Source organism: Paramisgurnus dabryanus, chromosome 5 (assembly GCF_030506205.2).
Source record: "Paramisgurnus dabryanus chromosome 5, PD_genome_1.1, whole genome shotgun sequence".
In the NCBI taxonomy this organism is placed as follows: domain Eukaryota; kingdom Metazoa; phylum Chordata; class Actinopteri; order Cypriniformes; family Cobitidae; genus Paramisgurnus; species Paramisgurnus dabryanus.
The window spans coordinates 17,047,962-17,068,006 of NC_133341.1; the positions used below are offsets into that span (position 1 = coordinate 17,047,962).

The following is a 20,045-nucleotide window of genomic DNA, read 5'->3' on the forward strand; positions in this document are numbered from 1 at the left end:
GTAATGAAAGCGATGCGGTGCGACCAGTTCTGGGCAGTAGCTTCACTACAAGTAGCGAAGCTAGTAGTTAAACTACATTTTTCAGTAGCTTGGTGGTAGCTTAGCTGCTTTCTAAATCAAATAGCTTTTCAGTAGCTAAGCTCTTTTTTTGACCAAGTAGTGAGGTAGCTTCCACACAAGCTACAATTTTCCAAACATTTCTGAAGTCGTCCTGAATTTGAGAATAAGCTCGTCATTTTGAATCGACACATGACGTCGTTTGTCCCGTATGTTCGAGTTGTGCAGCCTTCCTTCATTCATACAAAACATTACCACTCGCATTCTGTGAAGACTCGTGCTCTACCTCTGACTGGGTTATGTCATCAAGCCAAGCTAATATAAAAACATGTAATAAATATTACAATTGAAACTATTAATAGAATGTGCTTTGGCGGGCACCTCACAGACTCTGTGCAGGCTACCTACTGCCCGTGGGCACCACGTTGGAGACCCCTGTGTTAAGATATGTCAGGGCCAGGTGTTTTTAAATTAAGGCAGCTCAAACATGCATTTTATTCTGGGAGTAGGATAAGACCTGTCCAGCAAACCGCCCCATAATGTGAAGGACCTAGGACTACATTATGCTTGTATAGCCTATAATTACCAAAATTCTAAATGGAAACTGAATAAATAATTACATAATAAAACTGGTTAAAAATAAAAAAGTAGCTTGAATGTAGCAAGCTACTATTGATGTACCTTAGCTTGCTACATTTCCCAGGGGGGTAGATTCAGTGTAGTGAAGCTTCATTTAATGTGAAGTAACTGGTAGCTTAGCTCACTACATTTTCCAAGTAGCTTGCCCAGCACTGGGTGCGACACAGTCGTGTCCGCGAAATGTGAACCGCCCCTAAGGCTCACCGAAAGAAAAAGCTTATCTCCACGTCATCACCCGATGTGTGTAATCCATGACCGCGTGACGTCGACCAGCGTAGTGCAAGCCTAGGGTTAGTTTTCGGTGGAAAAAAAATCTAGGATTCGGCCAAACCCGAACCCCGTCAAAAAGCCCAGTGTTCGGCCGAATCCGAATCCTGGATTCGGTGCATCCCTAGTTTTTAAGCATACGGCTGCAAACTTGGATCAGGTAAGGATGCAGTTTTTCATGTGTTTTGCTGTTTTTGTTTTTATGGCAGTGTGTTTGTTATCAGCGCAAAATGGATTCGAACCCAGGGAACACACTTACTGATATTTGTAAAGCACAGATAAAAATCCTTAAAAGTAAATGATTTATGTATTTGCTTAACCCCCTGGGGTCTAAGGGGGTTGTGGGACCCTGGAAAAATTTTGACATGCCCTGACATTTGTGCTATTTTCAATCATTTTAATGGTTAGTCCATTCGCACTTTCAGCTCAAACTGTGCTACAATGATATGCAAGCAACATCTATGTACATGCTTGCATGGTTAGAAAAAAATATACTGCTTATTTTAAAGTCACAGAAAAAGGCAATACATTTGCAAAAAATACTTATGGATTCCAGCTGTAAGTGCATAAAGTCTATGGGGCGGTTTCCCGGACCAGGATTAGCTTAATCCAGGACTAGGCCTTAGTTTAATTAGGAAATATAACTAGTTTTAACAAACATGCCTTACTAAAAACATTACCTGTGTGCATTTTGAGGTAAAACAAAGGGCACTGATGTATTTTAAGATATGTCAGTGCAAGTTATTTTCAGTTTGGAGAGCTCTTAAAAGTGTTTAAGTCTAGGACTAGTCTAATCCCTGTCCGGGAAACCGCCCCTATAAATATTAAAATAATTATTATATAATTATTAATGAATATTTGTGGTGCTGCTTTATTTAATCAAATTTACAGTACCATGTGGTTGCACTGGTTTGTGTGTTGTTAACACAGTGTTTACTGTTTAACTGACCTCAATTACCAAAGTGCCCCTTTATTCTTAGGGTCTTTTTTGTCCGTAAAGTTGCGGTTTTAAAACTTTAACTTCAAAACTGTGGTCAACATAAAGAAATGAGAATGAATTGCGTGTGTGCGTCATTACAAATCCTATTGTGTGTACTGTATCCTTCACTCACATATACGGGTATGGGGTGTCTGTGGGAGCTCACACAAATTGCGTTTTTCCCCCTGAGCTTCTCTCTTTGAAGTCTATGGGAGATCCTTTCCTCTATTCTCTGGTCTTGATGGGAGAGAGAAAGAACAGACAGGTGTTTAAAGACATCTTCTTCACTTCCTGCCCTCTCCTCTGCCCTCCATAGCTTTCTTCACCCCTCTCTGCATTCTTCTCCACCAGACACACACTTCACTTTCTGTTCTTTTTTCTCTTTCACTCTCTCTCCTATTTCCTTTCTCCTGCACAGTGTCATATATAGAGAAAAAGCATGATGAATATTTTAACTCACAGAAATGTCACTGAAATAGGCAGAAAGAGAAAAAGGTAGTGTAATGATTCAAGCGCTGTGTCTTTTTCTTACATGGGAATATACAGAAGAATGGCTTTATTTTATGGGAATATTTATAAGCACTCAATGCACGCACTAGTTCCCTTGAAACATACTTTTCAAATCTAAGCAAATAAATCATTAATATTTAAACCTTTTACTGTTGCAAAAAGAAAAAATATAGTTCTGCACTGTGTATGAATTGTTAATGTGCCAGACAATTGTATCACTCTAATTAGGTGCACATCGACAACTCCTAACACATTGATCATTATAAAGATGATGCCTTTTGTCTGTTGAATTGCTAGATGACACATTATTACTTTGATCTTTATGTTTTGTGTGGGATCTCAGAGACCCCAGGGTACATTGTATCTAAATGTATCAGGTTGATGTTTCGTGACATTATCTTATTATACCTTGTAAAAAGCAACATTTTCATTATATTTTAATAATCCTACATTATAAAAATGGTGCATTTGGGCCTCAGAGGCCCAGAATATAGCATAAAGAAATTCAATTGTTTGTTGTATGCAAAACTTTCCCCTACTGATATGAATATTCACTAATGCAGTGAAGATTTGCTGAGTTTTTGCAGGTTTTCAATTTGACCCCAAGTATAAACAATGCTTTATAGATACCAGTAACATTTTTGAAAAGCTCAATTAAATTGGTCTACTGGGTTTTGGTCAGGTAAGAGAAGCTTTATTAATAGACTTTAAAAGGAAAAAAATATTAGCATTATTTTTGCACACACATCATTGAAGTCTCATTATTGGGGTCTACTGGAGCACAAACATAAAAATCTTAGCAAAACACAAGGGTGAAGAGAGTAACAATTTAACGTGTGTGGCGAGCAAGGAGAAAGGACTCTTTTATGTTTCCTCTGCGTTTTTATACAATCTTTTAGAATGTGTTGGCGGTGCAGGATGACCCAAGGGAGCTTTGAAATGTTATAGATTGCTCTGACCCAATTTTTACCTGCATAATTGCAGGAATATGTCATTTTTAGAGTGGTATTTATCACAGGTGTGCTGTGTGAGAGCTCATGCCTGTAGGCTTTTTATTCTACACTCCCTTAAATTTGTGCTCAACACACAATCCACTGTCTGCCCCAATATATCACTGACGATTTATATTTACTGGAAAACAGGAAGCGTCCAAGCCTCAGTGTTTGGACTGCCCGTATCACTATAACAGGACATCTAATAGAAAACCCATAAAATAATTCTGTAGCAGACAAAAGAGAGGATATATAGGATCTGCTCTCTCTCTCTCTCTCTCTCTCTCTCTCTCTCTCTCTCTCTCTCTCTCTCTCTCTCTCTCTCTCTATCTATCTATCTAAATGTGTATGTATGTGTACAGGTTTGGTTTAGCTTTTTTTGTGAGAACATTCTTAGTAGTAAAAAAGACTCAAAAGTTGGCTAAATCATGTTTGACTTTAAAATAAGTAGACTGGATAGATACAAATCATCAAAAAACTTCATATCATGTCAATGCCCATTCAGCACATAGTTAAGACATCTGATTTACACTTCCTCAATTTTCTGTATTTTACATGCTTGGTTTCTCTATAAGATAGGTGTAGATGTCAGCCACTTAACTGGAGGTAATCCTGTCACATCGTCCATCCATTAAATGAGCTTATACCACGGGGCTGTTGAATGCTTTATTCTTATTGGTTGAAAACTGCTTCACGAGTATGTATTATTTTTTTGATAAACGCACACCTGACCTGTCCAGTATCTAGGCTTCACCTCGTGCCGCATTACCAACTTGGGTTGATAACCACCAGAGCAATGTCTGTGGTAAACATGGTTTAAGCGAAATAAGTGACTATTAAAAATAATGCTCCACTTTGCGTCGTGCCACATTACCACCTTGGCCCGGTGATATTATTTTCAATAATACCATGGGGCTGTTGAATGCTTTACTCTGATTGGCTGAGAAATGTTCCATGGGTGTTGATTTCTGTATACCGCACACGTAACCTGTCAAATGTCTTAAAAATAGGCTTCGCTTCGTGCCGCATTACCAACTTGGGTGTCCATAAATTTCTTATGATTCAACGGCCCGTCGTCAATGATTCCTTCCTGGGTCAGCCAGTCTGGTTCCATCCATTAAAGTGAACTTTTTCAAATAGCATGGTCCTCCCGGACAGTATGTGTCCTTACATAGGGAAATAAAATCCGATTTTTCAGTCTTTGTTTAGAAACAGTAACACTTTACAATAAGGTTGTATTTGTTAACATTATTTAATGCATTAGCTAACATTAACTACTGTACTAACAATAATTTTTTTTTAATCTTGGTTCATGTTAATTTTAGCATTTACGAATACATTTTAACAGTCAAAAGTTAATGCACCATGAACTATCATGAATAAGTGTATTAGCACAAACAAAGATTAATAAATTATGGAAAAACAATATTGCTTAGCTAATGTTTTTACTAATGTTAACAAACCGAGCAAAACACTCATTTATTCATATGGCACTACACCTAATTAAATAAGGTGTAGGGAGGAGTATGATTGAAGGAATAGATGTGCAGTGGGATAATGTGGAGTAGTTTTTATGTTAATTTTATTTATATATGGCATTGTGCAATATACTCTTTTTATTGTGTTCTATTTATTGTTGTGTTAGATAAATAGCGCTGTAGGTGTTGGTTCAATGTTGTATTGTGGATTATGTGTTATATGCCTGTACTGTACAACAAATTGCCTTTCTGGGACATTAAAGTTTTCTAAGTCTAACAAATAGTGTTACCGGACAAACTAGCTAGCGTTAGTGAAGCAGTCAGCAGTCGTTCTGCCCCCTACATAAACACAGGCGATAAGTCGCAATGTTTACTAACTGATAAAGGGTCTATTGAGTTAATTTAAAGTTTGATTATAAAATTATTTTATACACATTTATGAGACATTTATCGTACCTCAAAGTGTGCCTTTGTTTAACCGAGCACAAGCAACTTGTTGTCAGTCAGCTGCGCTTGCACATTATGTTTATGAAATGTTATAAGATATATTTAACATTATGCATTATTACTGCTATTTTTCCAACCCACTACTCCCAATACAGTTATGCATAGTGCATTTATGATTCTATCATAAATGGAAATTGTGCTAGAAGTTATGCCATAATAATAAATACAATTAATGAATTGCAATGAAATGCATTGATTGCATAAGAATTCTTTTAATTTTAATGCCTAAAGAATAATATCAGATATCACTATATAAATCCTGACATGAACATCACATGAACAAAGAAAGAAGAAGAATGTTTCCCTGCCCTGATTTGATCCATTTTTCTTCATAAGTTCTGCTTTGAGATAATCAAGGAAGAACATTTACCTGATGAAGCAACGCACTCTGACTCACATTACCTCTCACTTGTTAATTGAGCAATCAGTATGATAATTTCCTAAAAAATGCATCGTAGTTCTTAGTTTATATCTTCACAATAATGTTTAATTAAAATTGGAGCACACCTATGTTTAATGCACTCAGGCTCATCTCTCTGGCCCTTTCTTAAGGAAAAAAAGGATGAATGTAAACTCCCTCAATGTTTAATTATTTCAGAAAAGCCGTTGGGAAACTCTTAAGGGTTTTAAATGTCTGAATTAATGTTATGTAAATTGCATCTGAAAGCAGCAAGTTTCTTCCTCTTTTTAAAAATAGATTATATTTTAGATTTTTTATACGTAGGGGAAAAGACACAAGGTTTTAGTTTGTATGCGCTTGTGACAACCAGCCTGGGCATTTATGTATTGCACATGTGTGCACATGTTTTTACTCTAGGCAAAATGAAGAATTGAAGAATGTGCATTCTGTTCTCTCATTCTCCGTGAAGTCCTTTCAAAAATGCATCAAAAAATTAACTATAACTTAAGACAAACCGTATCCAAATGGATCATTCAACACCATTGCTAAGCCTTTTCGTTAACACTTTACTTGAAGGTGTGTTCATAAGACTGACATGACACCTTCATAATCATGACATGATACGTGCCATGAACATGAAGGGGATTGTATGCATGTTTATGATAACTGTCATTAAGTGTCATTTGTTTAATTATGTCATTTTTAATGCAAAGAGGATATTGTTTGAGATATGACAACTTGACATTAACCAATACATCATAACTTGTCATGACAACTTCACATTACCATGACAACATAACTGACCACTTTTTACCAGTGATACAAATGTAATTTGTCATTCAAATGTCAATAAGACATTATAAAATATAATTTTATAACAGCGTCATGAATATTTTTCTTGACCTCAACAACAGTGGTACAAATATAATTTGTCATTCAAATGTAATTAAGTGTTAATTCTCTGTCAAATACACTGTAAAAAAAATACTTTGCTGCCTTAAAAATTTTTGTTAAATCAACTCAGATTTTCAAGTCATGACAACAGAGGAGAGTTGTCACAACTTATAAAATATAGTTGAGAAAAGTCAACTTAATTTTAAAGTTATAACAACTCACCTGTAGTTATAACAACTCATCTCTAGTCAAGATAAATAATAGTAAGTTGAAATTACTTGTAAATCCGAGTTAATTCAACAAAAAATTTTAAGGCAGCAAAGTATTTTTTACAGTGTAGTTTTGTAACAACCAAAAATATTCTTGAGTTCATAATGGGTTTTTTTAAGTTTCCTCCATGTGTTTAACAAATAAAATCAATCATTCAATAATAATAATAATAATAATAATAATTAAAATTGCTAAAATTATATTTTTGCATTTGGAGACCAAATCACCTAAAATTAAATGAAAACAGTACAATAATGGGTTAAGCCATTGGGTCCATATCTCTGGAAAAACAGTTAATTACATTAAATGTAATTTAATTAAATGTTTTATTTTTTTCTTATATGTCAGAAAATTTCAGAACCCTCTGTGTGAGGAAGAACAAGTTTGTTAATTGTGAGTTGTTTATGTATTATGCACATACATACAGTTAATCTTTTGACATGTCTGATGCATTTTGTTAAGGTATTTATTATATATAATGACATGTAAACTACAGTTTATATAATAATGTAATGTTAACCCATAAAGCTAGGTAGTTTCTTAAGGTTAATAATTATTCTGCTATGTCATGTTTATGAGGGATTTATTTATAAGTTACAATGTATTGGTTTATGTCAAGTTGTCATAACAAAGAAATTTCAAACAATGTCATCTTTGCATTAAAAATGACATAATTGAACAAATGACACTTAATCACAATTGTCATAAATGTGCATAAAACCTCCTAGTCCTGTCACGATTATGAAGGTGTCAGTCTTATGAATACCCCGCAAGTAAAGTGTTACTTTCTTGCAGTTTTCCAAAGACAGACTCAAAAAAGTGGTTTGAGATCACCTCGGTTTCCTACATCACAAATGTGTAACCAATCACATCAACACATTAAATAAGTGGATCAGTAGGTCTAGCCATAGATATGTATGGGTGCCGAATAGACTCTGCGTTGAAATGATCATGGTACTGCTGCTTCATCTCTACTACTGCGATATGCCAGCATGTGCGATAAGAATGCGCTTAACAGAAAAAAAATATGTGCTGCAAACATGCAATTCACCTATACATTGTGAAACCATCAACTACGTGTCTGCCTAATGTTGCATCTATGTACATATATATCTATGTTTTTATAAAACAACTGTGGCCCTCACAAGCTGTCAAATTCAGCTTTAGTGGACTGTGCTATAAACAAAACTTGGCCCTAAACAAAAAGAAAGCCACCAGAACCATAACAGGCATTAAAGGTTTTTACATGCTGAGCAAAATTGGTGTAATGGGCAAAAATCTATGGCTTTGATAAAATAATTTTCTAATTTTTACATAAGAAAAATACAGTTTAATCTGTTTGCATTAAGTGTTGTAAGCATAAGATTATTCGCTGTGTCCCACACCTCTATTTAAGTGGAATTACTCACACTTTTATTTATATGTGTGGAGGGTAAAGTGCTTATGCATGCTGATTTAAAAAACAACAAAATATGACAAGATTGAATGTCCCTCAGGTCCTGGTGGTTTTCTGTGTAACTCTAAAGATGCATACACAACTGCTATGTATTCAAGTACGCACCTGCTCTGCATAATGAAAAGAAATTTGATATTCTTCTTTATTATTATATTGTTTGATATGCAAGACACACAGAGGAAAGACAAACCGCGCACACCCACATTCACACAATTTTCTTTTAATCCAATTACACTTTTTCTATTCGCACATAATGAAAGTGAAAATGAGAGTGAAATTGAACAAATGACTCTTTCTCTCCTCAGGTTTAAAACAGATCCACGCTCTCTCCATTCAAGGCAACTACGAACTGCGCATAGATCTCGAGGACTTTGAAAACAGCACGGCGTTTGCACAGTACGGCGTCTTTGGCGTTGGATTGTTCTCAGTTGATCCAGAAGATGACGGTTACGCCTTAACCATCGCTGATTACACTGGCACCGCAGGTATATACGCACACTAACAGTACATATAACACGACAACCTCATGTCTCTGCAATAACTGGGGGTCAATTTCACCACTAATATTCAGGTTTACTTTGAAAGACCCCTTATGCAAATGGATTTGACAAGATTAAATCTGTGTCAACATTAATAAGTGTTTATTTGAATAGATAATTGGTCAATTTGAGTGTTTGTTGGCACAGATGGAGTAATCAAAGCACTTAATGCCCTCACTTAGGTACCAGCTAATACAGCATAAATTAAAGGGTGCAAATGTCTATGAAACTATTAGATTCAAAACCTCATTTAAACATTGAAATAAACAAAGTGCTTGCATTTAAAGAAAAAAATTCGGTTAATATCATTTGGCATTATCACTATGTGTTTTCTTAGCTCGAACCCTTGACCTTTGCATTTTGCAATGCTCTACCCCATTAAGGAGCATATACAGCAAGAAATAAAATAATTTATGAAATATTTAGGGTCACTAAACAATCTGTAATATTGACCATGTTAGGCCGTGTGGTGCTAAATGTCATATTTAATTTCTTCCATTAAAGCACATGTGATGCTTTCTGGAGCATTCTTAAATCATGAACATGGCCTTTTAAGACTTAAAGCATTTTTATGTGTGTTCCTGACTTCTGGACACCACTGTATCACATTTCTTCCTCAAAATAACCACACACAGACACATGTCCAGGAGACGAAATGCCTCCAAATCAATTACTACCATTGACATAAATGTCAAGAACATAGACAAATGCATCTCCACAGACCAGATTGAAAACCGCCTCTGAGCCTGTAACAAACATCAGGTAGCGAAGAGATAAACCGAAATAAAAAAGCGCATTTTGTGTTGGAACCAGAGGACTAGAGGTGAGGTAAGGAGAATTAGAGGGTACGGAGAGACATAAACACACCATAAAAGAGCATGAAGGAGGGGTGAGAGATCCCCTGTCTTTACACCAGGTATATATTCAGATTCGAATTGGATCGTGTCCGTAGCGTATCTGTCGAGGAGTCGAGCAGGTGGTCTCTGCTGGGCAGGGTCTTCATGCCCTTGAGCTGCTGGTTTTCTGCATGTTTTCTGACAGGTCTTCCCTAATCACAGCACTGAGATTATCATTGTGATGATTTGCATCGGAGCTTGACAGGTAGATCTCTTCTGGACCGGCTTGGTGTGGTCTATTACATCTCAAAATCCGACAGCTTCAAGGTGACTGGGTATTCGCTCTAGCATGTGAGCACAAACAGGCCCGCACATACATACTCAACCCCGTGCAACATTACAGTGATTTCTTATGGAGGTGCACCTAACAAAGCTTTTCAGACAGTTGCGCATGGTATAACCACATCACCTTAAAGGGGTCATAGCGTGAAAATCAGACTTTTTCCATTTTTAAGTGCTATAATTGGGTCTCCAGTGCTTCTATCAACCTAGAAAATGTAATCAAGTTAACCCAGTAACTTTGTTTGGGTAAGCCATTTTCTGCAAGCGTGTGAAAAAATAGGTCGTTCAGATTTTGCCTGTTTTGTGAGGTAGGTAGTAAGGCGAATTACAATAATACCGCCCACTTTATCTGCAATATCCAACCACAGCACTGCCATAGTGCAGAGAGAAAGAGAGAAAGGAAAAAGTACTTGACAGCACAATTGAGTTTCAATTACAACAAATCACCATCATTGTGATCACTGTTTGCACTTCATCCGCTCATTTGCATTTTAAACGACACACCCAAAAACGGCTCACTTTTGCTCAGGCCTACAAATTATCAATTTTTACGGGCTATAATAAATTAGCTGTGGAGTATTTTGAGCTAAAACTTCACATACACACTCTGGGGACAGCAAAGATTTATTTTACATCTTAAAAATATGTCATAATATGACCCCTTTAAGGGTTTTAAAGGTGATAATATCCCCATGACAAATGAACAGTAATTCCCAAGAGCAGGTGACTGAATCGGGCGGTTTGCAAGGACATGAGTTGATATAATGCTTCCTATGCAGAATTGTCAAGACAGCACAAAGTATATCTTTTTTGGGGGGACCCTTGTGTGACTAATGGTTATTTTCATAGCTGCAGAGGAAATCTGTCAAGCTTGAATGATGCGTGTTTCCGCGGGAAAAGTACAGCATTGGTTTGGAATCAATTCTTGGTTTAGGGTCTTTGATGTTATTGAGAGAAACTGACTGAGGAGCAGAAGACCGGAGATGTTCAAGGGCAGGGACTGTTGTAGAGGAGACAAATACTGTAGATGCCTACCGCTTCGCTTCAAACTGTATATGAGATCCTCTATTATGAATCGTTCTTTATCCTTTAGACCAGACGAAAGGTTAAACACAAATGGGTTTTGAACAGGATTATAGAATCGCGGAGAGGTTACGCTGTACTACCTGACATTTACTACTATTGTACTCATCCACTTACAGTACACTCCCTCTTTCTTTCTATTCCTACCTCTCTTGCCCTCTCTCTCTCTCTCTCTCTCTCTCTCTCTCTCTCTCTCTCTCTCTCTCTCTCTCTCTCTCTCTCTCTCTCTCTCTCTCTCTCTCTCTCAGTAGAACACAGTGTACCGGCTCTTTTACAGCCCTGTCTAGAATATGTTTGCATTACTCTTATAAACAGTTAAATAAATTTATCCTTTTTTTAAATCTGTTTATATTGGTCCTGACAGATCATTGAACTGCTGGTGTGAACTAGAACCTCTTTAAATTCTAGCATTACAAATAAAATGGAATACTGGATTTTTAAGACTTAAGAAGTATCCACGCTAAGATACATTTTGGTCGATTGGATCACATCTGGACAATGCTAAAAAACAGGTGTAAGCTTTTATTTCCTTCTAGCTGGGAGTTTTTTTCTCCTAGGAATTTTTTTCAACCCCTAGGGAGTCCGCTGACATTGGCTTAACTTAGCATCCCCTTATATACGTTACATTATTACTAAGCTCGCTAGTATGGTTTAATCTTAGCCGTTGAACTCTGATACTGACGTTGTCCATGGATTTTTCAGTGTTTTTTTCCAACTTGATCTCACAAATTTCCGTAGGATAGTCACAGATCTCCGCATTTTTCCGTGGCCCTACCACGGACTTTCTTTTCCGTGTTATTCTCACGGATTGGTTACTCAACTGTTTTGTCCTTTTTTCTTACCATTGTCGCTTTGGTTTAGGGTTAGATTTACATAAAATGACATCCTTAACCAAACACAACTCTAACCCCAACGCCGTTCATTGTTAAAAGTTTAGAAAATATAAAAGAATAAATCAGAAAAAAATTGTATAAACCAATACTTAAAGTGACATACTAATGCAAACACCAAATCCAACCCTAAACTGAAGCTACAATGGGATGAAAATAGGTAAAAGCAGTTGAGTAACCAATCCGTGAGAATGCCATGGAAAAGAAAGTCCGTGGTAGGGAAAAAACATAGTGGTAGAATAGCGATACTACACAGGACCACCCCGAGTGTGTAAAGAACACTTTGTGTATTTATTATCCACAAGCAGGTGTAAATAAATTATTAGGGTTAATATAGTTACAGCAAATCAGTGTTGAAGTTAATGATTTTTTGTGATGTGTCATCAAATTGGTGTCTACCCCTATAAAATAAATCTGCGACAAATTCTTGACCCAGTGCAATGGCTTATCTTGTGTTTTGGAAGAGTTGGCAAACCATGCGTTCCGCCGGGAGCGCGTTTTCAAATATCGTGCCGATGATGCTGGCCATATGCGGCTGTCCGGTGGAAAGTTATGTCATTGTCTGTCCTCCTCCAGATTTCACGTCGGTGTGCTGTGACGCATTTTTTGTCCGATAATTTAATGTCAAACCACTTTTTTAATTTCTTGAAGTGTTCTCTCCTCAGACCCAACAGAATTAACCACACAGTGTTTTTTAGTCATTCATTTTGTTAGTCATTCCTCCCGCACCAAGTGAACCAAACAGTATGTGTTACTTGGACTCAACCTCATCCACCATTTCTGTGTCTCTAAAGTTACACTTTTTCTCTCTTTGCCATTATTGCAATGAGGGAAAAAGCACAACTACGTGATTAAGGAAGGGTGTTTCACCAAATATGGTTCATTGGAGGTGTTTCAGAATGCAAATGACCATAAATGTGCACGAGCATAATGCTTAAGAACACGTGGGATTTATCAACAAGCATTATTTACTGATGTGCATAAGAACCACGTGCGCACATTTGATAAATACAGATTTTTTTGGACTTACGCACATACTAAATTTCATTCGTAGAACAAATTTTCTACGCTCTGTAGATAAATGAGGCCGCAGGTGTGAATGGGAATTTGTCTCTCTTCCACTTGTCATCCGATTGACCAAACACATCTTAAACTGGAATTTTGGGTGGGAACTCAACTTGACACATTTGTGCAGCTAAATAGCAGCACCTGCTCATTTGTGTGTGTTTATGTGAGAAAGATAAAATGTTATCAATAAGGTTATTTATGATGTCATCACAAAGTAACTGTGCATCAGTGATGAAAACAGATAAAGTCTTTAAGGGTGTTAACATGAGAAAGAGCGAGAAGAAAATGAGACAATCAAGAACCAAATGGCTTTCATCCAAGTCATTGTAGGCCTTCGGTCACTTCCTGTGCGTAATTCACAATGAACTAAGATAAAGTGCTGAAAATGCTATTGTCATTTGTCTGGGCTACAGAGATGAGGCAGATTTGCTGGTGTGTGCTTGAAACTGTGTGCGCACGGCGTCTTGAGTTGTTTGTATTCATTGGTGTTTGTTTGTGTGTGAAATGAGTTTCTGTGTGTGTTTTGGTGCACGTATTAAAAATACTGCAAGTCAGCTCTGTTTCAACTTCTATAATTGCCTTTTTCTGCTCTTTTTCCCCTCTTCTTTTTGTTTATGTGTGTGTGTGTTGGCACTCTCCTACTTGTGCCCTGCAAACAGGCGATTCCTTACTAAAGCACAACGGAATGAAGTTCACGACAAAGGACAGAGACAACGATCATTCGGAGAACAACTGCGCCTCGTTCTATCACGGCGCCTGGTGGTACCGCAACTGCCACACGTCCAACCTTAACGGCCAATACCTGCGCGGACAGCACACCTCCTACGCCGACGGGATCGAGTGGTCGTCCTGGACTGGATGGCAGTACTCGCTAAAATTCACGGAAATGAAGATCCGGCCAACGCGCGAAGAGAGAGAGAGCAAGTAAACAAAACGAATCAAGGAGGAAATAAAAAATACTCGTACTGTATGTGTTAAAAAGACTTACATCTGAAAGTTATAATGTTGAAAACAACAGTTGGACAGTTGTTGTCGCTCACCTGAAAGAAAGCTTGTGTTGATAGCTTAGCAATTTCTGTTTTGTTTATTCATTTGGCGGAAAAGTCACTCTGTCGTGTGACTGCTGTAAGTCCTGCCCTCCATGTGACAATCTTTAATGATCAGGCCCTCGATTTCTGTACACCCCAGCACTGACTCAGCTATTTGGGTCACACTTCACATTTTTTCAATGATAGTGAATGAACCATATCATTATATTGCCCCAGGTTATTCATGAGTAGAGAAGAAAGTACAACAAAGACACAGTGGAACGGTTCCAAATGCCCTTCCTGTTATTAACATTTATGCATTTGGTAGACGCTTTTATCCAAAAGTATCTTACGGTGCATTCAAGCTATAAATGTTTTCAGTACGTTCTATGCTCAAACCTATGACCTTTGTGTTGCTAACCTAATGCTCTACCAATTGAGCTACAGGAACACTTAAAGTTGCTCATGCAGTCGCTCCATTACTGTACACTTAATTTTTTACCGTATCAATATGCTAAACAGACAAACCAGCCAAATTTTTTGTCTTTGAAGCAGGAGGGGTAGTTTAAATACGACGGTTTGAAATAAAAGAGGTTGAGCTGGAAGTAGAGGAGTGAAGAGGTTTCTATGGGAGTTTGTTTCTCATCTGTCTGACGGGCCATTAACAAGCATATTGGCCACTTTGTCTGATCGCCATTGCCAACAAGTGATCATCAGCCAAGCTCTTCATGTCACGCATACACAGATGGATGCCGGCCGCACGCGCTTATGTGACACAGACGGAGATAAAATGGAAATGTGATATCGTCGTCATCGCAAGTGTGCAATTCTGAGTCAGGATGACAGTTTAGTAGAGCTGGAGTGTTCTTGAGGGATCTCTTTATCGGCTCGACGTACTCGCCGATCGAGTGTGTTTACTTACCAAATGCTCCCTCCACATATACGGAAAGTGTCATTGCCTCACACATACCCGTCGGATGCACACACACACACACACGGACACGTGTTGTTTCGTTGATTTAAATTAGCTGCCCTACACAACTCAACCCAGAATTCACTTTAAGCGTTAACGTGGTCATGTATGTCAGCACGTTCACTGCCTCTGGCTCACTTTGCAAAGGTCAGGCATCTCAGACCTGAATATTGTGCTTTTCCTCTCAAGTATTGTTCTGCTCCCCTCTCCCTTTATCGCTCGCTTTCTCTTTGTTCTTGTGATCTTCTTCTCGTTTGTTTTACCTCTTCACTCCCCCTCGCTCTCTCGCTCCTGGAGTTTATTTTCTTCGGTCCCCTGTGGAAGTAGAAAAGGTCAACATGTCATTTAGTACAATTACACTGCTCATTGTTCTCACGTCTTCGCTCTTTTCCGACTTGTTCCCTTTTTCTTTCTTTTGTTCTTCCTTTGATCTCCCTATTTTTCATTCACCCTCTCTCAACCCAATTATTTTACTTTTTTGATAAAGATCCATTTTCATTATGACGGTGAACTTCTCTTAAATTTTGAGTAATTTGCATTTTTACTGTAATATGATTAATGCACTAACAAATGTCCATTCCCTTATCTTATATTTGATTTTATGATTACAAAAATAATGAAGCTAGTCATCTTTTAATGGGGTTTTTCATTAGCAATATTTCTTCGTTATGTTACTTCATAAATGTATCAAGAGCTTTAAATTATGTGTAGATTTCATGTACAGTGTGTGTGTTTTAGAGACTTTTAGCGCATGTCAAATGTTTTCTTACAGGAAATTGACAAAAGCACACAAATGAAATGAACCCAGAAGGACAGAACATGTACTGTGTTGATAATGCTGGAAAGTGTCCATTGTCTTGGGTTGTAAAGAGCTGTTGTATGGGTCAGAAGTCACAAAAATGGACTCTTGTTGAAGTTACGGTCTGCCAGGGGTGAAACTCAAGAACATTTAAAGGTACAATCACGAAAAATGAGCACATTACTAGAGAAAGTATATGGAGATAGGACTGTAAAAGCAACGTTGGAGGATGATGGAGACTTAAATGGACACTTGAAGACCGTCCAAGTGCTCATTCCTTGACCATCTCTCAACTTCTGTCTCTAGAGTCCCCTTCAAAGTTGCCTTTGTTGTTCTGTGTCTCTGTTCAATCTATCCCTCTTTTTTCCCCATTTTCCCTCGTCTCATGCTCAACTGTGATTTCCCCTTTCTCTCTTTCTGTGGAATTACACGGCAATCAGTCGCTTTTCTCTATGTCATCATTTGCCTCAGAGTTAACCATGCCTGCCTGTTCGGCTGTCAATAACGTTTCTTCAGTGCGTTGCCATGGCATCGATGCTCTGAACAAAAGCTAACAGACTGGTGAATGAAGGGAAAAGATGTTAAATTATGTAACAATGTCAGGAAATTGAGAAAGGACAAAAAGACTAGACGAAACCAGGAATGAACATTATAACAGGAACGAAATTTGTAATTTAGGGTCTTTGTCAGAATGTGTGTGTGTGTGCGGAGATGTGTGTGTATGCGTGTGTGAGAGAGAAAGTGAATGAAACAAAAAAATCTAGGTGTAAAGAAAAGTAAATTGTTATTTCTGTGTACGACATTGGCTCTTCATATTGTGTGCATATTAAAAAAAATCAATAAACAACATTGAAATAAAAGGATTTTTTGCTTTTGCACTGCATGGATTTTGAGACCTCCTGTGGTGTAATTTCTGTATGTTTATGTCATCTTTATCATTTATTACAAATGTGTGTCTTGAGCAGTCAGTCAAAATACTGAATTTGAATTTCTTGCTTCAAGTCAAACTGAAATGTCTGTTGGTGCCTTGAATCAGATGTTATTTAGATCAGGTGAGTTCATGGAGGATGATTCATCACATTGATTCAAACCCTTATGACCAGGTTAATCGCCTTTCGTTTCCCCTTGCACACTGCGTGACAAATGACACCCCATGAAGCTGAAATCCGGCCTGACTAAAAAAGTTGCACATATCAGAAATCAGCTCAAATAGGGACGGTAAATCACACAGTGTTTGTCTGGTTAAATGTGAATCTTTCATTAAAAGAACCACCTCTTGGACATCAGACTATACAATGTCATGCCATTTGTTTTTTCAGTTTCAGTTGTTTTTCAGTTGCAAAATCCCCAAAATTGCCGGCTCGAATAAAAAAATTCACACACTTTAATTTTAAAGTCATACACGCATCAATTCATGTATTAGGAAATCTTTCCTGGCCCTTTCCAGACATTTTTTAAAGGTCCGATTCACAATATTACATTTCCTTTAGTGTGTAAGTGTGTATTAGTACGTGTTAACCATATGCAAAAGGTACATAACCCAAAGTAAACGATGACGGGAGTTATCATCTCCAACGTAAATCTTTTTTGCTGGACTACAACAAACACACGGATTGTAGGCAACAGTTTACTTCCTGGGATTGGTGATGTAGTCAAGACCGACATTATCATAATTCCTCCTGCTTAACTCCTGTCAGCATTGCATTGTGAGCGATTCTTTCAGACATGGTAAGGAGCGTCACATTTCCGACTGACGTGAGAGGTGTTCAGGCCAATCACAACATACAGATTAGCTGGCCAATCAGGGGGACAGCACTTTTTAAATCGATACGTTTTGTACATATATCCGTCCGCAACAAAAATGTACCGTATGTGGAAAATAATGTGTTTTTAACCATAAATCACACAAACACATTGTATTATACCAAATACACAAAATAACAGTGTTTTTTAGCAATGAAATAGGTGCACTTTAATGCTTTCAGAGTTTTCAATTGCTATCTATGGACCGACATCTCAAACATCTGCACCATAAATAAGTCTAAATTTTCTTTCTGATAGAATCTTTTTGTGTGCTTTAAAGCAACTGGCAACTGCTGAAGAACATCCTGTTCTCATTTCCCAGTTTGAAAGGCATGTCAGTCTGTCTGTGCTGGTTTGACCAACAATAATTGAACGAAATGGTCCCAGAATGTAGAAAAAATATAACTTTTGATCATGACACCCCAACTGTTCCTGTAATTAATTTCTTAATAAACTTGCCAAATGTTTTAATGAAAATTAAAAATGCATAAATCTGTGAGGGTTAAGTTTAGTGGTACGGTTGGGAGATAGAACATTTTATCTCAGTTTCGCCGAATCTGTATTTGTACGCATTTCGGCTGACCGACAAACAGAGATAGATAATGATAGAGAGGTGCAACAGGGACTGTGTGTTCACTGCTGAATGATTTTGTCTGGGCTCATATTTTGCTGTATTAAAGACAAACTCCCCAGTGAAGATACCAGTGGAAGAAATAATATCAGATCAGAAATAAATGGTCATCCTTCCAGAACAGCGTGAAAGATAGTGGAATAAATATTTTTATACCACGGACCTGTTGAAAGGTTAATTCTGATTGGTTGAGAAATATTCTCTGGTTGTTGGTTATTTTTTTCTGTAAAATATGCACACCTTACCTTAAAATAACCATCAGAGCAATGTTTGTGATTGCAGAATAATTGACTCCGGTACTTTGAATTACAGTATTTGAAAATAATGCCCACCCGCGGTGTAGCAAATTACTACCTTGGGTGTGCATTAATTTCAAATAATTAAATGGCCCTTTGTCAATTATTCCATACATGTCAAACCTAGCTTTGTCTCCAAATAATTGCTTTCCTTTTTAATTTATTTTACTAATTGATAATTCCCTATTTCCTTCTCAACCCCTCTACTTCAAACACCCCACTTCAATCAATTTTAAGTAAATTAGGTCCTGCACATTTTTTCTTGTTAAATTCCCTGTATCTATCAAAAATAACTTTTGATTCTTGCGAATGGGTTGAAAACTGTTACTGTAGGTTGATTTTAAATTGTTCTGTTGGTGTCTGGATGAATATTTGTGTTGCTTATACAGTGTAAAGGCCACTCATTGTTACATTGAGTGCAACTGGCTAACAGTGTCTGGACAATTGGTAAATTATAATAAAGTGCTGTTTAGGTGAGGACCGCAGTCAGAAAGGATGCAATTATGACAGCCCATTAAGGTCAGTGGTTATATTTTATTTGTCAGGGTTGTTTTCAATGCTACCTCGCAGATGTACCCATCATTTCAAAAAGGATTTATAACTGCTGGAATTGCAAATCATATTTGATCATTATTTTATTTTACATTCATGAAAACAGTTTTTGCTTCTAAAACAGATTTGTTTTATCCTAACTTTAAACTGTTAAGAAATTATGTGTTAACCACACTCGAGTCTCCTGTGGGCTTCATGTGAGGAGGGCTATTTGTGTGCCATGCGTAAGTGTTAAAAACTTTAACCTTTATTTTTCCCATGGTGACATATTTTCTGTCATTTCAAAGGGCTTTTTACCCGTGCAAAATATTATACATTTTCATTAAAATAAGTACATTAAGTACTCATCTAGCAATACCAATGCTGTAAATAGTCATTAAACATCAAAAATTATCTTTATTTGTACGTTTTCTGAAAGATGTACCATCCTAAATGCTTAACCTTTGGGTTTTTCTCATAGGGTTTTTTTTTCTGGGGAGTCTGCTTACATTATTACTACGCTCGCTAGTATGACTAATCTTAACCGCTGTATACTGCTGCTTATGTTTTATGATTTTTCTGTGATTTTTCCTGCATCTATTAATGTGAAGCTGCTTTGAAACTATTAAGCAATTGTGAAAAGCGCTATATAAATGAAATTGAATTGAAATTGAATTGAACCTAATGCGTGTCCATCCATGCACGTCTGACATTTTGGTTTGGGTTTTAAAACATGCAGGAATTAGAAAATAGAGCGCAGGACTTGCTTTATGTTAA

The 20,045-nt window shown here is 37.2% G+C and overlaps 1 protein-coding gene across 2 annotated transcripts in view; it reads left to right on the top strand.

Annotated features, from left to right (window-relative positions):
* The window catches only part of fibcd1b (fibrinogen C domain containing 1b), a 107,308-nt gene extending 90,461 nt beyond the window's left edge, over window positions 1-16,847 (top strand). For both annotated transcript variants that reach the window (XM_065266981.2, XM_065266982.2), the window contains 2 exons: window positions 8,755-8,934; window positions 13,867-16,847. In XM_065266981.2, coding sequence (XP_065123053.1) covers window positions 8,755-8,934; window positions 13,867-14,135 — 449 coding nt within the window. In that variant the 3' untranslated portion in view covers window positions 14,136-16,847. The remainder of the gene's footprint in view (window positions 1-8,754; window positions 8,935-13,866) is intronic.
* The last annotated feature ends 3,198 nt before the right edge of the window (window positions 16,848-20,045 follow it).